The sequence below is a fragment of the Mustelus asterias genome, chromosome 14, assembly GCF_964213995.1.
Source record: "Mustelus asterias chromosome 14, sMusAst1.hap1.1, whole genome shotgun sequence".
In the NCBI taxonomy this organism is placed as follows: domain Eukaryota; kingdom Metazoa; phylum Chordata; class Chondrichthyes; order Carcharhiniformes; family Triakidae; genus Mustelus; species Mustelus asterias.
In genome coordinates, this window is record NC_135814.1 from 37,314,537 (window position 1) to 37,332,494 (window position 17,958).

General features: G+C 43.6%; 1 protein-coding gene across 1 annotated transcript in view; it reads left to right on the plus strand.

Moving 5' to 3' along the window:
- Positions 1 to 8,816: 8,816 nt before the first annotated feature.
- cfap221 (cilia and flagella associated protein 221) overlaps positions 8,817 to 17,958 on the plus strand; it is a 109,078-nt gene continuing 99,936 nt past the window's right edge. Inside the window, exons 1-2 of the mRNA XM_078229169.1 lie at positions 8,817 to 8,952; positions 15,088 to 15,188. Of these exons, the coding sequence (XP_078085295.1) occupies positions 8,817 to 8,952; positions 15,088 to 15,188 (237 nt within the window). The remainder of the gene's footprint in view (positions 8,953 to 15,087; positions 15,189 to 17,958) is intronic.

Below are 17,958 nucleotides of genomic sequence, written 5' to 3' on the forward strand. Positions count from 1 at the left end.
TGTTTTGTTTCTTAAAGACTTGATTAGTCGTAAGTATTCGCATTCCAACCATTATTCATGTAAATTGAGTCTGTGTCTTTATAAGCTCTGTTTGTGAACAGAATTCCCACTCACCTGAAGAAGGGGCTTAGAGCTTCGAAAGCTTGTGTGGCTTTTGCTACCAAATAAACCTGTTGGACTTTAACCTGGTGTTGTTAAACTTCTTACTGTGTTTACCCCAGTCCAACGCCGGCATCTCCACATCATGACTGCTGGTTGGAAGCAGGTGTGCATGGTGGTTGCTGTGTTGACCAGCTGTGCTATCGTCATAGTTGGAGGCAGAGGCTTCTTGGACTGCTGATCACTCGCTTGTACCATTTCAGTGGGAGGTGTCATGATATTCTCGTGGACAGTAGGCCGATCTGACCACTGGGGGTTTTCTGAGATCTGCAATGAGAATGGATAAATCTGTTCCCCAAGAGCTGAAATCTGAGTCTGAATACTCGTTAGCGTTTGAGTATTTGGGACTGTGCAGTTCTGGTTGGCTAACAAAAGTGGTTGTCTTGATGTCCTCTGCCATCTGGAGGCTATGTAGTCATCCCTGCTCAAGAGAGAAAGGCTGGTTACAGATGACGTACATCAGCTCAAAGACATGTTTGCCACCATACCTCTGTGGTTCCAGATCATATCGACGACCAGGGGCCCGATTCTTCCAAAAAAATTTCCAAGTGCTGAATTGGTGGGAAAAATGGTGTAATTCACGATTGTTTCTTCAATGGGAGTTCAGACTCGAATCTCTCACTCTGTGCAATGCAGAGGTCACAATGGTGAATCCATTAAAAGCTCAGGTGGCGGGGCCTATTCACGCCGGAGTCTGACAGTTCCAGGCCTCTGTTCATGTGCAGTGGGCCCCGATCTGTCAGCCTCCCGTTTGCTGGCCAGCCCGATCGCTGGCCAACCCAGGACCCTCGCAATGCTGGCCATCCAACCCTCCCACAGCCCGATTGAGGCCCCCCCGACCATTCACAGGCTAGCCCCGACCTCTCCCACCCCCCATCCGGGAGCGCCCTGATCTCCAGCCCGCCCCCCCAGCAGTGACGATCCACCCCACTGTCCCCCATCCCAGCAGCACCTCCTCCCCGCCCACTGGGGCAGACCCTCCTTCCCAGGAGGTAGACTCCCCTATGCCAACCACCTCCCCCGCATCCCCCCCCCCCCCCCCCCCCCCCCCCCCCCCACCCCACCTCGCCCCGATCGCTGGCCTCCCTCCAGCCCTGACTGGATCCAAATATAGAGTGCGAGTGGGACCTCCGCCCCATCAATTACTCCTAAGACCCGCCCACTATAGGCCCTGCCCCCTTGGCACTGCCCAATGCCCTGTGGGCAGTGCCAAGGTGCCCCCTGTGTATAGACACTTTGCCCCTTGGGCAGTGCCAGGGTGCCCATGCCCAGGGGGCACCACCCCCCGCCGCCCAACACCTGGGGGGCCCCAGTTGCCCCCCCCCCTTCACTGAAATACTCCTGGCGGGGTGGGAGATGCTATCGGGCCCAGAGAATTCAGTCCCGGGCCCGATAATGACATTTAAATTACATTAAAAACAGATTAAAATCACTTACCCTGTCTTCCTGCCAGTTTCCAGCGTGGTCTCGACTGCGTCTGCTCTCCGGCGGTGGGAGACACGCATGCGTCGGGAACACATGCGCGAATCCCGCGAAATGGTCGACATGCGCATCTCCCAACCCGACGCGCCAAAAAAACTAGAGCGTCGCAATGGGAGAATCAGGCCCCAGGAGTCAGATTCCCCATGCCCTGTGAAGTGGAATGTGTATTATTCAAAGCCAGATGTCTTTGAGGCATGATTTCTTGTATGACTATTGTGCTGGTGTCTGAATCTAATTAAAAATTTGTTAGATGGCTATTGACAAAGATGTCAATCGAATGAGAATGAGAAACCACAACCCTTGAATGAGAAACCACAACCCTTGACCTCACCCAAGAAGCATGACTGTGTGTCTTCTGTGCTTTCGGTCTCAACTTTGTGGAATACTTTGGGCCTTTTGTGTGTTTCCGGGGCTTTTGACTTGCACAACTCGACATAGTGTCCCACTATGTTACAGTGGAAGCATAGGGCTGTACCCATAAGACACTGATCTCTCCTCATTGCAGTGTTGGTAAGTTCACTCTGCTGGCTGGTTCAGGAATTGCTTTCTCTGATTTAGATTGTCCTTGTACCTCTATGGCCTGATAAGCTGGACTGAGGGCTGGCTTCTGCTCCATGTTTTATTCTCTTCCTTTAAGATTGTCCTGTGCTGTCCACTGAGTTTGGACAGTCCACAACTATCTGGATTGCCTTGTCCAGGGTTAGACCTTTAACTGGTAGGTATGCAGACTATGTTTAAGTTTGAAGCAATACTGTCTGTCAAGAAGCTTTTCAAACAAAGTCCACAATTCTGTGACTGGTCTGGGCCTTAGTTTAGTCCAAATTGCATTGAAAACATTGAGTTTCCTGTTTTAAAAAAAATTAAATTGTACTTGCAGCAAGCAAAAAATTAAATTGTACTTGCAGCAAGCAAAAAATTAAATTGTACTTGCAGCAAGCTGTCAAGATGGTTTCGCTGTTGACTCTGAGACAAAGGAATTTCCCACGCTTTACAGTTTTGGCTGTCTTGTTGCCATTTTGCGAAATGGCAGCAAGGGGCTTTCTAAAGACGACTTATCGATGGCTCATTGAGGAGGACTTAGCAATGGCTCGTTGAAGAAGACTGAGCAATGGCTTGTTGGATTGGCTGCATGCTGATTTCCTTAGTTCCGTGGATTGCTATGCCAAGTAATGAGGTGCCAAATTTAAAGTTATGGTTATCATTTTCCGAGCTGCACAGTTACTATGTTCCCGAGAGATTTAAATACTTAATTGTTTAGTCTTATCTTACGCATTCAGAGACCACATGTTGGGGCTCCGACTGGGAATTGGGTTTTAGTGATGGGCTTGCCTTCAATGGTGCCTTTGGCGTTGAATTAGGGAACGTGTTCTCAGGACTAGCTACAGCCTGGAACTTTAAAAGATCTAGCTCATTCTTGCAGGTTCTGTGGACTCTATAGCTCTGAAGCTGGACTTCTAAGTGAGATTCAATGGGGTCTCCTGTTGCAGTAAAAATCTCTGCCTTCAGTTTCCAAGCCTTTTCTCTGGAGCTTTTCTGGTAAATTTTCTCAGCATCTTTAGTTTCTGTTGGGAGCTTCTGTCAGGTCAGAATTTGTGTTGAATTGTTTTCTTAGTCTTCCAGCATCTTGGCTTGTTTCAGCATATTAGTGAGGTTGAGGATTTTTGATCCACAGCTGCCACCATGTTGGGAGGCTGTTGATTACAGAACAGTGTCTCATAAAGAAGTCTTTGCAGTTTTATGAACAAGTAGAACTAATTACACATGCATAGTAGAGGGTACAGGCTAGGAGCTGTCTCCGTGTTTAAATCTTTTCATGTCTCCGCTAAACATTTCATTGACCCCTGGGTCTGGGTCATGTGCCTTCTCACTTCATTGTGTGGGCAGTGCTGTACTCGATCCCACGTTAACCCCGTATGTGACAGACCCTGACCACGTTATGAATGTATCTTCCATGGCCATCAAGGCCTGAAGTGGGTCATGTGCCTGGAGCTGCTGGCTCAGAGGTAGGGCTGCTACCCAGCGCCCAAAAAGACTTTCCCATATTCATTGGTATGTAAACCAGGCAATGATCATCTCCAACAAGAGAGATTCTAACCATTGTCCCTTGACATTCAATGGCATTACCATGGTTGAATCCCCACTATCAACATGCTGGGGACTACCATTGACGAGAAACTGACCTGTGCCTGTAGGATATTCTCATCCTAGGTATATCGACTATTTGCAAAAATTTGAATGGAATTAGTCTTTTACTGCAGATTCTGTAGTATTAGGTACGTGGCATGGCAAGGATTAATGTGGGATTGGTTAAGTACCACCCCAGGATGATATAAAAAGACACATGACCTGAGCCTAGCGAGTGTTGTGGACTGGATGGAGACTTGTGTAAAAGCAAACGTGGAGTTAGCTTTTAGCTTGGACTATAACCTGTTTTTATGTTATGTGCACGTAGTTATGTGTTTTCAATAAACACTTTAATGTTTAACCATATAAGACTCAGAATCTCTTTGTGAGACACCCACTGAATATGGAACCTACAACATTGTGGCAGCACAGCTCAATGGAAGAAGCCAGAACCTCAGAGAAGCTGGAGCAGAAATTTAAAAGCTGTAAAATTAGAAGAGCTCACCTGACTGAAAGACTGTGAAGCGAAGACACTGAAGACAATACCAAAGCAAACCAACTTATGGCGGCAGACGGGCAGAGACCAGCTGGAAGCCTTAAAAATAAACCTTTTTGCAAATGATGAGACAATTCCCAAAATGCAACGGGGTTCAGCTCGCCAGATGCATGAAGTGGGAGACCTGTCGTGGTTTATGATCATCATGGGCAATCTATCGGGGGAGGGGGGTAAAGGCCTGATAGTTATATTTAAGTTTATTCAAATGGGGATCCCAACATTCAAGGTTGAGGTTCCTGCTATGTCACTGACGGGAGATGGAGACTATTAGAATGGGAAATTCCGTCATCATAAACCATGTATTGGGACCCCCACAGAATTTCCCAGTCTTCTGGTGTCTAAAAAATACAAGAGGAGAGTTTTGAATGGATGAGCTGAAGCTAATTCAGAGTTCGTGGCACTGTGTGAATTCCAGGATTAGGTGAAGTGATAGGGCTGAGATCCCTATTGCGAGTGGCCGAGTTCTGCCCCTGACACCACCATCACTGATCATCGGGCTTGCTTGCCTTGCACTGGTATAACAAAACAATTGCCTATCTTCCTTTCAATATGGAGACACCCTCTTTTCTTTCCTTGCAGCCTGAGCAGTAGCTGCACCTGTCGGTGATAATGCCAAGGCTGCAAATATGCCAATCCTCTGACTGGAACAGCAGCATGGAGAATCAACTCACTGTCCTTGATTGACTGCTATCAGAAAGATTGCTGCTGCAATCCCACTGTCCTCCCCCTTGAGTTCTGGACCCACAATGGGTGCCCCGACCTTGGGACTTACCTCCCGTCGGTAAAATCCCAGCCTGTATTGTATGCTTTAACAATTCAATTGTGTTCCTTTTTGTAAAGAAAAACCTGTGCAATCTGGTATTTCTTTTGATACCAATCAAGTAAACGAACTCAAATTAACTTAGGGACAAATTAAAAGGGGCAGCTCCCCAAAAGGAAGGGGGAACAGCCCGAACCAAAAACAAAGTCGAAAGGAAACTTAAAACGTCAAACCAAAAGGTGATTATCGGGGTCGATAATACACCCCAGCCCCTGCGGCGCCCAGCGGTCGCGGAAGGCGTCAACCGCGCCCGTGGACACCGCATGCTCCCTCTCCAGAGACACCTGGCCGCGAGTGTAGCCGCGGTAGAGTGGCAGACAGTCGGGATGGACGGCCCCGTCGATCGCCCGCTGCCTGGACCTATTGATGGCGCGTCTCGCCAGGCCCAGGAGCAGGTTCACGAGGAGGTCGGCATCCCGACCCGCCCCTCTCCGCACCAGGTGCCCATAGATCAGGAGCGTGAGACTGAAGTGCAAACAAAACATCAATAAGAGGTGTTTGAGGAAACCAAAAAGGGTGTGCAGCCTAAAACACAGAATGTAGACATGGTCCACGGACTCCACAAGGCCACAGAAAGGGCAGTCTCGGGAGCCCGTGTACAGGAAAAACCTACGGTTGTACGGCACCCTCCACCCCAGGTCCCCGAGATAATTGGGGGAGATCCCTCCATAGAAGGACCTCCACTGGGGACCTCTGTCGCCCGGCGGCAACAAGGCCCGCCAAGGTGTATCCGGGCGACAGGCGAGGACCTGTGCAATCTGGTAAACTCAATAAATATGTCAAGCATATGCTTATCCTGTCAATTGATTAGGTCTGGGCAATTAGTCAACTTGTATCACAGAGGAAGTTTAGAACCAGATTATCCGGAATGTAATACTATATCAGTTTGATGGTTAATCGATAGATGGTGAAAATTATTTCCTAAGTCAGAACTCATTGACATCAATAAGAGTATTTCTCACACAAATTCATTGCAAAAGAGGACAAGACAAGACAATTACATCATGTTTCCAGAAAGAGAAATGTTTCCAGTGGCCTGGATCTGGATACATGTTAATTATCTGCCTTCTGAGCTAGATTATGATATTTAGAATATAGATATATATTTAATCTTGATTACTGTAAAATGCATTCTAATGATTTCTAAATATATGGATTTAAGTAGGTAGAATTTCGGAAACAAATTGAACAACTTCTTAAAATCATTTTCCATGATGTCTTGCTATACGTTGCCTTAATTTCAGTCTATAATATTAGAACACAAAATTTGTAGAATTTTTTTTTACATGCAGATTTGTGGAAACTTGACATAAAAAAACAGCTTTGGGTTTATAACTGTAATAAATATTTAACAGATGGTTGCAGGAAGCAAACTATTTATTAACGAAACTACACTTAAGTGCTTCGAAAATTGAGTCAATATATTTGGAGAATTGTTTTTGATCTGAGAACGTTGTACTGTTTAACAGTCAATTTCAGGAATGGTAGTAGAACAATACAATACTTCATTGACTTTAAAATTCAAATATGTGTCTTGCTATCTCAAAAGTTTTTCTTTCAATATTTCATTTTCAATTAATTGATGGGATGAATTAAAATTATTTAATAAATCAAGTAAATTAAAGTAGGTGAAGAGAGCTCTGGGAAAGGTCTTTTGCAAAGCCCGCAAGAATTAAAATGAGAGATAGTAGACGGAATTTTCTGGCTCTTCCCGCCAGCAGGATCTTCTGGTCCCATTGTCGGTGAATTGGCGCTGCAAGCTTCCGGGCAGTGGGTGTGGATTCAATGGGAAATCCCATTGGTGGTGGTGGGATCAGAAGGTCCTGCTGCCAGTCAATGGTAGGCCGCCTCCCCACATCCGAGAAACAAGCTGCGGAGGGGGGTTTGGAAACCGGGGGGTGGGGAGGTTTGGAAAATCCCCCCCCCCAAATAGCTGCATGTTAGCTTTCATTATTAATTTATAATTTCTTCATTCCTGCCAGTAACCCAGACTACTTAACTGACAAGGGTGGTTAAACAACTGACTAAATATTTGGGCCCCATCCGGAACAGAGACAGGCTGGTGACAAAAATACCCATATTAGCCATTGTGCAGACTTCCCCAGGCTGTTCCCTACACTAGCCATTTTCACCAGGCCAGAGGGAGGGCAGCCCTGTAATCCCACCCATTCCATAATTAAGCTGGTGAAGAGCTCATTAAGAGCTTGTTAATGGGGAATGTTGTGATTGAGCCCAATTGAAAGGGTGAATAGCACAGCTCAGCTGTTGTGGTGGATTTTGTCACAGCTGTCAAAATGTGATCAGAGTTTTCAGAGCAGGTTATTAAATGTGGGTTGGCTTTAATTATCTTCAGCCAGAGAGAAGCTTCTGAATAAAAAAAATTTTTTTCCCTTGGTAGCTACAGATCACCAACCACACAGGGAAATGCCTCAAGGAAGAGTTGCATAACGTTGAATTAACACAGCATGGTGGAGGTATGCGCTCTGCCATGGATCCTCCACTTGTTACCCTATAAAACTGACAGCAACCTTTAGTTTCTGCGTATATTAAACTCAGAAATTCAGAAGCTCCTGTCAGTGATTCCCACATTCCCATAGGGTCAGCAGTTGAAGCTCTTGTGCCTAAAATCAATTAGCAACCGTTAAATTGATACAAATTTTCATTTATTACACTATTATTTTCATTGTAAAAACTCTTGAAAAAGCTATACTTGATGAATGAGGTATAATTGGGATTTTGATGATTACTCATTTATAATTATTGCTGAACAACCTCTGTGGTCCTGAAAAAAGTATTTTTTTATCTGGGGAAATACTGAACTTCCCTAGTCCATGATTTTAAAAATCCATAGATATTAAAAATAATATATATATATTTAAAGTTTGTTTGTGATATCAGCTACTACTTTAGCCCATTGTGTTTGCTTTAATTGTTATTTTGTTTACAGTAACATTATAAAGAAAAGAATGATAAAATATGTTTAGAATTAAAACACACAATGCCAGAAAAACCCAGCAGGTCTGGCAGCATCTGTGAAGAGAGAAACAGAGTCAACATTTCAATTCTGTGTGACTTCTCTTCATAACTCTGAAGAAGAGTCATATGGATTTGAAACATGAACAGATGCTGCCAGTTCTGCTGTGTTTTGCCAGCATTTTATTTTATTTTGGATTTTGAGCATTTCGCTTTTATTTTAATAAAACTTGTTTGTTCCTTCCTGGCTTTTCTGTCTGTGATTGATTGCTTAGCTTGCTTCATGACATCATGGTGGCCAGAGTCCCCCTGTAGTTGGTACCAGGATAAAATTGACATCGGAAAAGACGAACTCTATGCCACAGAGCTCACTGAATCTTTGTGGGAAGCTTCCTTTAAGAGCAGTGGTGAGTGCCATCATTTCACTGCTGATCACAAAATCAGGGCCAGTCGCCTTCACTTTCAGATACAGACAGCCTGCAGTACATGTGGCAATCAATCTTCCTTGACTCATGCAGAAAATTACATTGCACATAACTTCCCATTTGTTTCAGATTGTTTTTAAAGTTATCGTACATCACGTCAGCTAAAATGTATTTTTATAATTTTTATTGTGTTGCCTCAAGTTCTCAGAAGGAACTATTTTCTTTTGCATGTTTCCATTCTGTGGATCGATGCAGGTAATTTGAATAAAGTATTATTATGGAGGTGGAGAAACATGCTTCTTCGCAGTTCAGCGACCCCGGCCTTACCTTTAACATGCGGACAATTCTTCCTCAAGACAGACTGGTGGAAGAACCCAAACGTGGAAATGTGCCAAATCATTTACTGGAAACAAGTAAGATTACTGTGGCAAATAATAGAAGCAGCTAATAGAATTAAAGTGAAAGTTTATTCATTAGTCACAAGTAAGGCTCACATTAATGCTGCAATGAAGTTACTGTGAAATTAAAGGTTAAGTACGGTCCCAACCTTGATAAAATAGCAGATGCAACTTCTCGTCACCTCACTATAAGAAGGATGTGGAAGCACTGGAAAGAGTGCAAAGGAGATTTACCAGGTTGCTGCCTGGTTTGGAGGGTAGATCTTATGAGGAAAGGTTGAGGGAGCTAGGGCTTTTCTCTTTAGAGCAGAGGAGGTTGAGAGGCGACTTAATAGAGGTTTATAAGATGATGCGGGGGGATAGATAGAGTGGACGTTCAGAGACTATTTCCTCGGGTGGATGTAGCTGTTACTAGGGGCATAACTATAAGGTTCGTGGTGGAAGATATAGAACATAGAACAGTACAGCACAGAACAGGCCCTTCGGCCCACGATGTTGTGCCGAGCTTTATCTGAAACCAAGATCAAGCTATCCCACTCCCTATCATCCTGGTGTGCTCCATGTGCCTATCCAATAACCGCTTAAATGTTCCTAAAGTGTCTGACTCCACTATCACTGCAGGCAGTCCATTCCACACCCCAACCACTCTCTGCGTAAAGAACCTACCTCTGATATCCGTCCTGTATCTCCCACCACGAACCCTATAGTTATGCCCCCTTGTAACAGCTCCATCCACCCGAGGAAATAGTCTTTGAACGTTCACTCTATCTATCCCCTTCATCATTTTATACACCTCTATTAAGTCTCCCCTCAGCCTCCTCCGCTCCAGAGAGAACAGCCCTAGCTCCCACAACCTTTCCTCATATGACCTACCCTCCAAACCAGGCAGCATCCTGGTAAATCTCCTCTGCACTCTTTCCAGCGCTTCCACATCCTTCTTATAGTGAGGTGACCAGAACTGCACACAATATTCCAAATGTGGTCTCACCAAGGTCCTGTACAGTTGCAGCATAACCCCACGGCTCTTAAACTCCAACCCCCTGTTAATAAAAGCTAACACACTATAGGCCTTCTTCACAGCTCTATCCACTTGAGTGGCAACCTTTAGAGATCTGTGGATATGGACCCCAAGATCTCTCTGTTCCTCCACAGTCTTCAGAACCCTACCTTTGACCCTGTAATCCACATTTAAATTTGTCCTACCAAAATGAATCACCTCACATTTAACAGGGTTAAACTCCATTTGCCATTTTTCAGCCCAGCTTTGCATCCTATCTATGTCTCTTTGCAGCCTACAACAGCCCTCCACCTCATCCACTACTCCACCAATCTTGGTGTCATCAGCAAATTTACTGATCCACCCTTCAGCCCCCTCCTCTAAGTCATTAATAAAAATCACAAAGAGCAGAGGACCAAGCACTGATCCCTGCGGCACACCGCTAGCAACCTGCCTCCAATCCGAAAATTTTCCATCGACCACCACCCTCTGTCTTCGGTCAGACAGCCAGTTACCTATCCAATCGGCCAACTTTCCCTCTATCCCACACCTCCTCACTTTCATCATAAGCCGACCATGGGGGACCTTATCAAACACCTTACTAAAATCCATGTATATGACATCAACTGCCCTACCTTCATCAACACACTTAGTTACCTCCTCAAAAAATTCTATCAAATTTGTGAGGCACGACTTGCCCTTCACGAATCCGTGCTGACTATCTCGGATTAATCCGCATCTTTCTAAATGGTCGTAAATCCCATCCCTAAGGACCCTTTCCATCAATTTACCAACCACCGAAGTAAGACTAACCGGTCTATAATTACCAGGGTCATTTCTATTCCCTTTCTTAAACAGAGGAACAACATTCGTCATTCTCCAGTCCTCTGGCACCATCCCCGTGGACAGCGAGGACCCAAAGATCAACGCCAAAGGCTCTGCAATCTCATCCCTTGCCTCCCACAGAATCCTAGGATACATTTCATCAGGCCCAGGGGACTTATCGACCTTCAGTTTATTCAAAACTGCCAAGACATCCTCCCTCCGAACATCTATTTCCTCCAGCCTATTAGCCTGTAACACCTTCTCTTCCTCAAAAACATGGCCCCTCTCCTTGGTGAACACTGAAGAAAAGTATTCATTCATCACCTCGCCTATCTCTACTGCCTCCATACACAAGTTCCCACTACTGTCCTTGACCGGCCCTAACCTCACCCTGGTCATTCTTTTATTCCTCACATAAGAGTAAAAAGCCTTGGGGTTTTCCTTGATCCGACCCGCCAAGGACTTCTCATGTCCCCTCCTAGCTCTCCTAAGCCCCTTTTTCAGCTCATTCCTTGCTAACTTGTAACCCTCAATCGAGCCATCTGAACCTTGTTTCCTCATCCCTACATAAGCTTCCCTCTTCCTTTTCACAAGACATTCCACCTCTTTCGTGAACCATGGTTCCCTCACTCGGCCATTTCCTCCCTGCCTGACAGGAACATACCTATCAAGGACATCCAGTATTTGTTCCTTGAAAAAGTTCCACTTTTCATTAGTTCCTTTCTCTGACAGTTTCTGTTCCCAACTTATGCCCCCTAATTCTTGCCTAATCGCATCATAATTACCCCTCCCCCAATTGTAAACCTTGCCCTGCCGTACGGCCCTATCCCTCTCCATTGCAATAACAAAAGACACCGAATTGTGGTCACTATCTCCAAATTGCTCTCCCACAACCAAATCTAACACTTGGCCCGGTTCATTTCCCAGTACCAAATCCAATGTGGCCTCACCTCTTGTCGGCCCATCCACATATTGTGTCAGGAAACCCTCCCGCACACACTGCACAAAAACTGCCCCATCCAAACTATTTGACCTACAAAGGTTCCAATCAATATTTGGAAAGTTAAAGTCCCCCATGACAACTACCCTGTGACCCCCACACATATCCATAATCTGCTTAGCAATTTCTTCCTCCACATCTCTATTACTATTTGGGGGCCTATAGTAAACTCCTAGCAACGTGACCGCTCCTTTCCTATTTCTAACTTCAGCCCATATTACCTCAGTGTGCAGATCCCCCACGAAGTGCCTTTCCGCAGCCGTTAAACTATCCTTGATGAACAATGCCACTCCTCCACCTCTTTTACCAGCTTCCCTACACTTAGTGAAACATCTATACCCCGGAACGTCCACCAACCATTCCTGTCCTTGTTCTACCCACGTCTCCGTAATGGCCACAACATCGTAGTCCCAAGTACCAATCCACGCCCCAAGTTCATCTACCTTGTTCCGGATGCTCCTTGCATTGAAGTAGACACACTTCAACCCACCTTCCTGTCTACCAGTACCCACCCTTGACCCTGATACCTTCCCCAATACCTCACCACCCTCACTGACTTCTGGACTACAACTCCCTTTCCCACTCCCCTGACAAATTAGTTTAAACCCCCCTGAAGAGCTGTAACAAATTTCCCTCCGAGGATATTGGTGCCCCTCTGGTTCAGGTGCACCCCGTCCTGTTTGTACAGGTCCCACCTTCCCCAGAACGTGTTCCAATTATCCACGTATCTGAAACCCTCCTCCTACACCATCCCTGCAACCACATATTTAACTGCACTCTCTCCCTGTTCCTCAACTCGCTATCACGTGGTACCGGCAACGTACCAGAGATGACCACATGTTTCGTCTTGGCTCTCAGCTTCCAGCCCAGCTCCAGAAATTCCTGCTTTAAATCCCCGTCCCTTCTCTTACCTATAGGAGGGATGTACGAGGTAGGTTCTTTACTCAGAGAGTGGTTGGGGTGTGGAATGGACTGCCTGCTGTGATAGTGGAGTCGGACACTTTAAGAACTTTCAAGCAGTTATTGGATAGGCACATGGAGCACACTAGAATGATAGGGAGTGGGATAGCTTGATCTTGGTTTTGGAAAAGGTTCGGCACAACATTGTGGGCCGAAGGGCCTGTACTGTGCTGTACTGTTCTATGTTCTATATATGTAACATTCTAATGCAACTCACAAATATAATTTCTCTGTTTTAATTGTGACTAACAATTTGGGTGAAGTGCATAATCTGTCAGAATGCCTTTTTGTATATATACTCAGTTCTTAGTTATTCTGATGTTTTTTATACTAAAAACATTTCGTACTATTGAATAAATTGAATCAGTTTGTAGTTAGTGAACACCTTCCAGGGTGGAGGAGAATTACTTTTAAAACTTTGAATTATCAGTTCATTTGGATTAAGTGGTTTTGAATGATACCAAGTACATTGCAGATATTAACCAATAGCTTATTTTATGACACAGCAGAATCAATGTTCAGATTAGCTGGAATCTTCTGTTCTGGAGTCTAAGTTTGGTGGCAGGCACAGAGGTGAGAGGGATTTCCAGTGGGACCGAGGTGGGGGTTTAGCTGTCCAGGAGGAGCAAGGTCCACGCACGATTTGTGCTGTTCAGCTCATTACATATGCATCCGTAAGGAACTTGTCGATTCTCATATTGGGGATGGCAGGATCACCGACCCCACCATTATCTTTTGGAGTTGAATTTGCAGGCATCATATTTAAAGGACACTCATTGAAAGCCAGGAGTTCCAGACTTTCCACATCACAGACAGTATGGCACCATGGTTCAGTGAAGTCTCCCTGGCAATTTCTCTCCAGGCCATCCAAAATTGAGAACTATTGTTTCCCTGGAATGACAACAGGCAGCTTTCCCATCTGACCATGCTAGTCTGGGCAGTGGCTATAGCCAAGGTTAGTGCTCAGCAATGTAGGAAAAGAATGAACAATCTGCTGTGCTCAACCAAGGTAAGTGGCACTATCTACTCACTGCAAAATGTCCCTCCCTAGTCCATCAAGCAATGTAAGTGTGCAAGTGCACAGAGATGTCAGACAGGAGATGGAACCTGTGCACTGAATGTGAGCCAGCCACGTCATGCTCTCAGTGTTCTATCAGTTGCTTAGTAATCACTTACTGGGGAGGGCTCAGGAACTGGCAACGGCATGCCTGCTCCTAAACTTTCTATAAACCCATTGGGATATAAGTCAACTATCTTGTCTTTCTTCAGGACATGAACATGCACAACAGGAGGGAGCAGGCTAAGACCGAAAATAGCCTGCCTGCTTCCCATATCCCCTCGTACCTCCTGCCCATCCACTATGCCCCTTCATTCCTCCATTACATATACCTGCCTTGTCATCTCGTATCCTATGCCACTTCCATGCCACCACATAACATCACTCACTCAGTATCCATTATGGGTAGACCTAAGGAGCCATGTGAAGATGAAGTAAAATCCTCTGACAATCTAAGAGAGAACTCAGTCAAAGACACTTGAAGCATACACAAATCTAATTTATGAAATCCTTTCAAACATTTTAAATTCCTTCAAATGGTCAATCTGTTATAAGAAGAACAAATGAACTTCTATTCGAACATCAAATACACTAATCTGTTAATAGCCTCTTACAACTATAAATCAGAATGTGAACTCAGCCCCTTGCCGAGTTCAGTGTTTTAGAACTTTTGAAACTCAGCTAAGCATTCATAATGGGTTCAGCTATTATAATAACATTCAGAAAATATTAACAATTAAGTCTGTTGAAAACAGTAGGAACAGATGCTAATGGTTCCTTTTCCCGAACCAGACCAGATAGCCTGTCAATCAATGCATTCCAGTAGTGCATGTTTGTTTGGTTAGCCGTAATTGACAGCTTGTTTTTCATGTTTAAGAGTCTGGAAAATTAAGTAACTTCAGACCGTGGCCTTTGTTGCCCCTCAAGATTGTTTACATGTCTTCCATCAATATGTGGCAAAATGGGATCTCTTTGAATTCAGTATTATTGCCAAACGACCTTTCCGAGTTCATGTTTCCTGCCTGTGTGATTCACTTGCCATCAAAAATGGGATCTGCTGGAAATAGGGATTGGATTTCCACATCTGGGTGCCGTCCGCTATTTTTAAAGGTCTGAGTCAGCTGGATTCTACAAAAATCCAGTGCTATTTGCTGAAAGATAGATTGCATAGGTGGCATTTATGTATCCTGAGTATCATTTACAAGGGTTGTAGCTTGCAAATATTTTTGGCGTGATCTTGCCTATTTCTAGAAGTAAAGGATTTATTCTTCTGACAACTCTTACTTTATATTTTTTCACACTTCATTGCAGAGATTTTTGCCACATTGCAGAGAAACAATGTGATTCAGGCTCTCCCAGCAATGTTGCATTTTGGAGGTTATAAGATTGGAAAACATCACCAACAGATTCTGGTAAGCTGAAAATAAAAGCAAGACACTTTCTAATGACATGCCAAATGAACTCTATGCTTTTCACTCCTTTATCAATATGTAGAAGATAATGTGCAACTGTACAATATATCTTTCCAGCACTACTTCATGTGTGAGCTGACTATGCTTCATGTGTGAGCTGACTATGCTTCATGTGTGAACTGACTATGCTTCATGCGTGAACTGACTATGCTTCATGCGTGAACTGACTATGCTTCATGCGTGAACTGACTATGCTTCATGCGTGAACTGACTATGCTTCATGCGTGAACTGACTATGCTTCATGCATGAACTGACTATGCTTCATGCGTGAACTGACTATGCTTCATGTGTGAACTGACTATGCTTCATGTGTGAACTGACTATGCTATCTCAGTTGTACCTGTGAAATTTTTTGTCTGTTATCTGCTTCAATCATCTTCATTTTTTCTTCTTTTTTTATTGTTTACAAGTTTTTTTTATCGTTTAGTTTGTTGTACTTCTTTTGTTAATCAGTCAATTTCTGCAAAAACATTTCTCCTCAATTTAAATTTCCTCTCCAGCCACATTCTTTCCCTAAAAAAACTTTCCCAATCATTATCCGGTGACACATTCCCTGAATAAGTGACAATATATCATTGAAAATAAAATCGATCGCACAACAAAGATACCAAAATATTCACAAAATCAAAACCTGTGGAGTGGGAAAGGAATCATGAACTAAAATAATAAAATAAGGGATATGCCTACGTTTATGCAAGATGGGGGAGAGAGAGAGTATTGGGGCAGGGAACAAATCTCTGGATGGAGAAGAAAGATTTAAAAGCAGAGAAACTGGAAAAGGGCAAGAACTCCACTTCTGTTCAGGCCTATCAATATCCTTTTGTTCAAGCTCTTGATCATGTTTTTTAAACTAATAATACAGGTGAAAGAAAGAAAACAAAGTCCAGGTTCTGCCTATGACTTGATATTGTAACCCCCACTTATTTGAAACTGACATCTTATACATCGACTATTAACTATTCAATCATAATGTTCTCCACAAACCTCATAAGACTCTCATAAATCTATTCCCCTACTTCTTGCAGGAGGAGGTCACACACAACTTAAGACAGCAGGCTTATACTGGAGATGGAAGAGCCTGCCGCCTCTTCCGCCACCCTCTCAAATAAAGGGTTTTTGGCATTTGGGGCAGGAGCAGAGTCAAGGCTGTGGTGACTGGCAGCACTGGAGGAGAGATCATGTGTGTTTTCATATACCTAATCCTCTTCCCTTCTGACATATTTCATTCCAAAAATACTTTAAGCTCCAGATGTTTTCACTGCCTTTTAAATAGCGTTGATGAGGTGGCTCTCTTACTGATTAATACGGCATCACATTGTACCAAGTTTAACATATGGCAAATGAATGACTAGGTCATTGGAAAATTTGAAAAAAATATTAAACCTTTTAAGTATTCCCAAGTTCCACTTCTAATGTCAACATACTGTTAAGACCAATCATAATATATGGTGGAGGAAGAATATAGCAGCTGGTTTTTTACTTTCAGCAAGTTTATTCTTCATAAGGCTCAGTAGAGTTACAAACTCCTTATAGTTCCCCCAATCCCAACAGTCTCACTGTGCATACTTACCTTCTTTGGGAAGTTAAGCCAATGATCATCACCTATCTTTGACAATGCAATTAGCTTAACAATGTAATTGCCAAAGCATGCAATTGCTTTTACATTGACACTTATCCATCTTATTTAGTATGGTGGCAGGTGGCGCACTTCTGGTAAGAAATGTGTACGAGCTTGCAGCCTGTCATATTTGAATCTTAAGAAGCTGAATGGCATTAAACAACAGACACTGCACTTCGCATTTCTGGTTCATCACATCCTGGCTCAGGTTTTTGAGATGGGCTGAGGTCTTTTAGGAAAATATTAGAAATTACAACGTGGGAACAGGCCATTCAGCCCAATCAATCCATGTTATTATTCGCTCTCCATGCAAAAGATTCTAAACACAGATACCTACCCAATTTCCAAATCTCTTCAGTCCCTTTTCCTTCTATAACAACGACAAATTTAATTCAGAACATGTAGTATAAGTGTCTGGAACATAGAGGGTTAATGAAAGAACACATAGCCCTACCTTGGGGGCATTCTAGTATTGCATAGAGCCATGCATACAAGCAAGCATGGAAACAGCTCTCAGCTTGTTCCCTTTATTGTATATCTACATAATCCTTCTAGTTAATACATACACAGATAACCTACTTAAGACTACGAAGACTTCATTAAGACATACAAAATGATAACAAGCTCCCTACAACAGAATGCACCTTTAAAAGAGAAAAATTAAATGAAAGAAGAGGTAGAAGAGGATGTAGAAAGAATCAAAGAGGGGAGAGAGTAAAGACAGAAGTGAGGTGACTTGCAAGGTGCACAATAAAAGGAGATCAACTTTTATATTTAAGCAATGCTTCTGAGAATTAAATGAACTACTGAAGCAACCGTCCATGAAGACTATATGGTTACTGAATATTATTGCAGAATAATAAATTACTCACTGAAATTCATAATAGCTCTAAAATGGAGTTATAAGTTAAAGCTCTGGTATTATTTTGAACAATGAAGTATGTAAGTTCAAAAACTAATCTCATTAAAACTCATTAACACACCCTTTTCAATATCTGCTGTCTACTACTGTTTAGATGTACTGTATTGATCATATCCTCACTAAAGATATAGGGGGTGATTCTCCCAGCCGGCTGTGCTGCTTTGGTAGC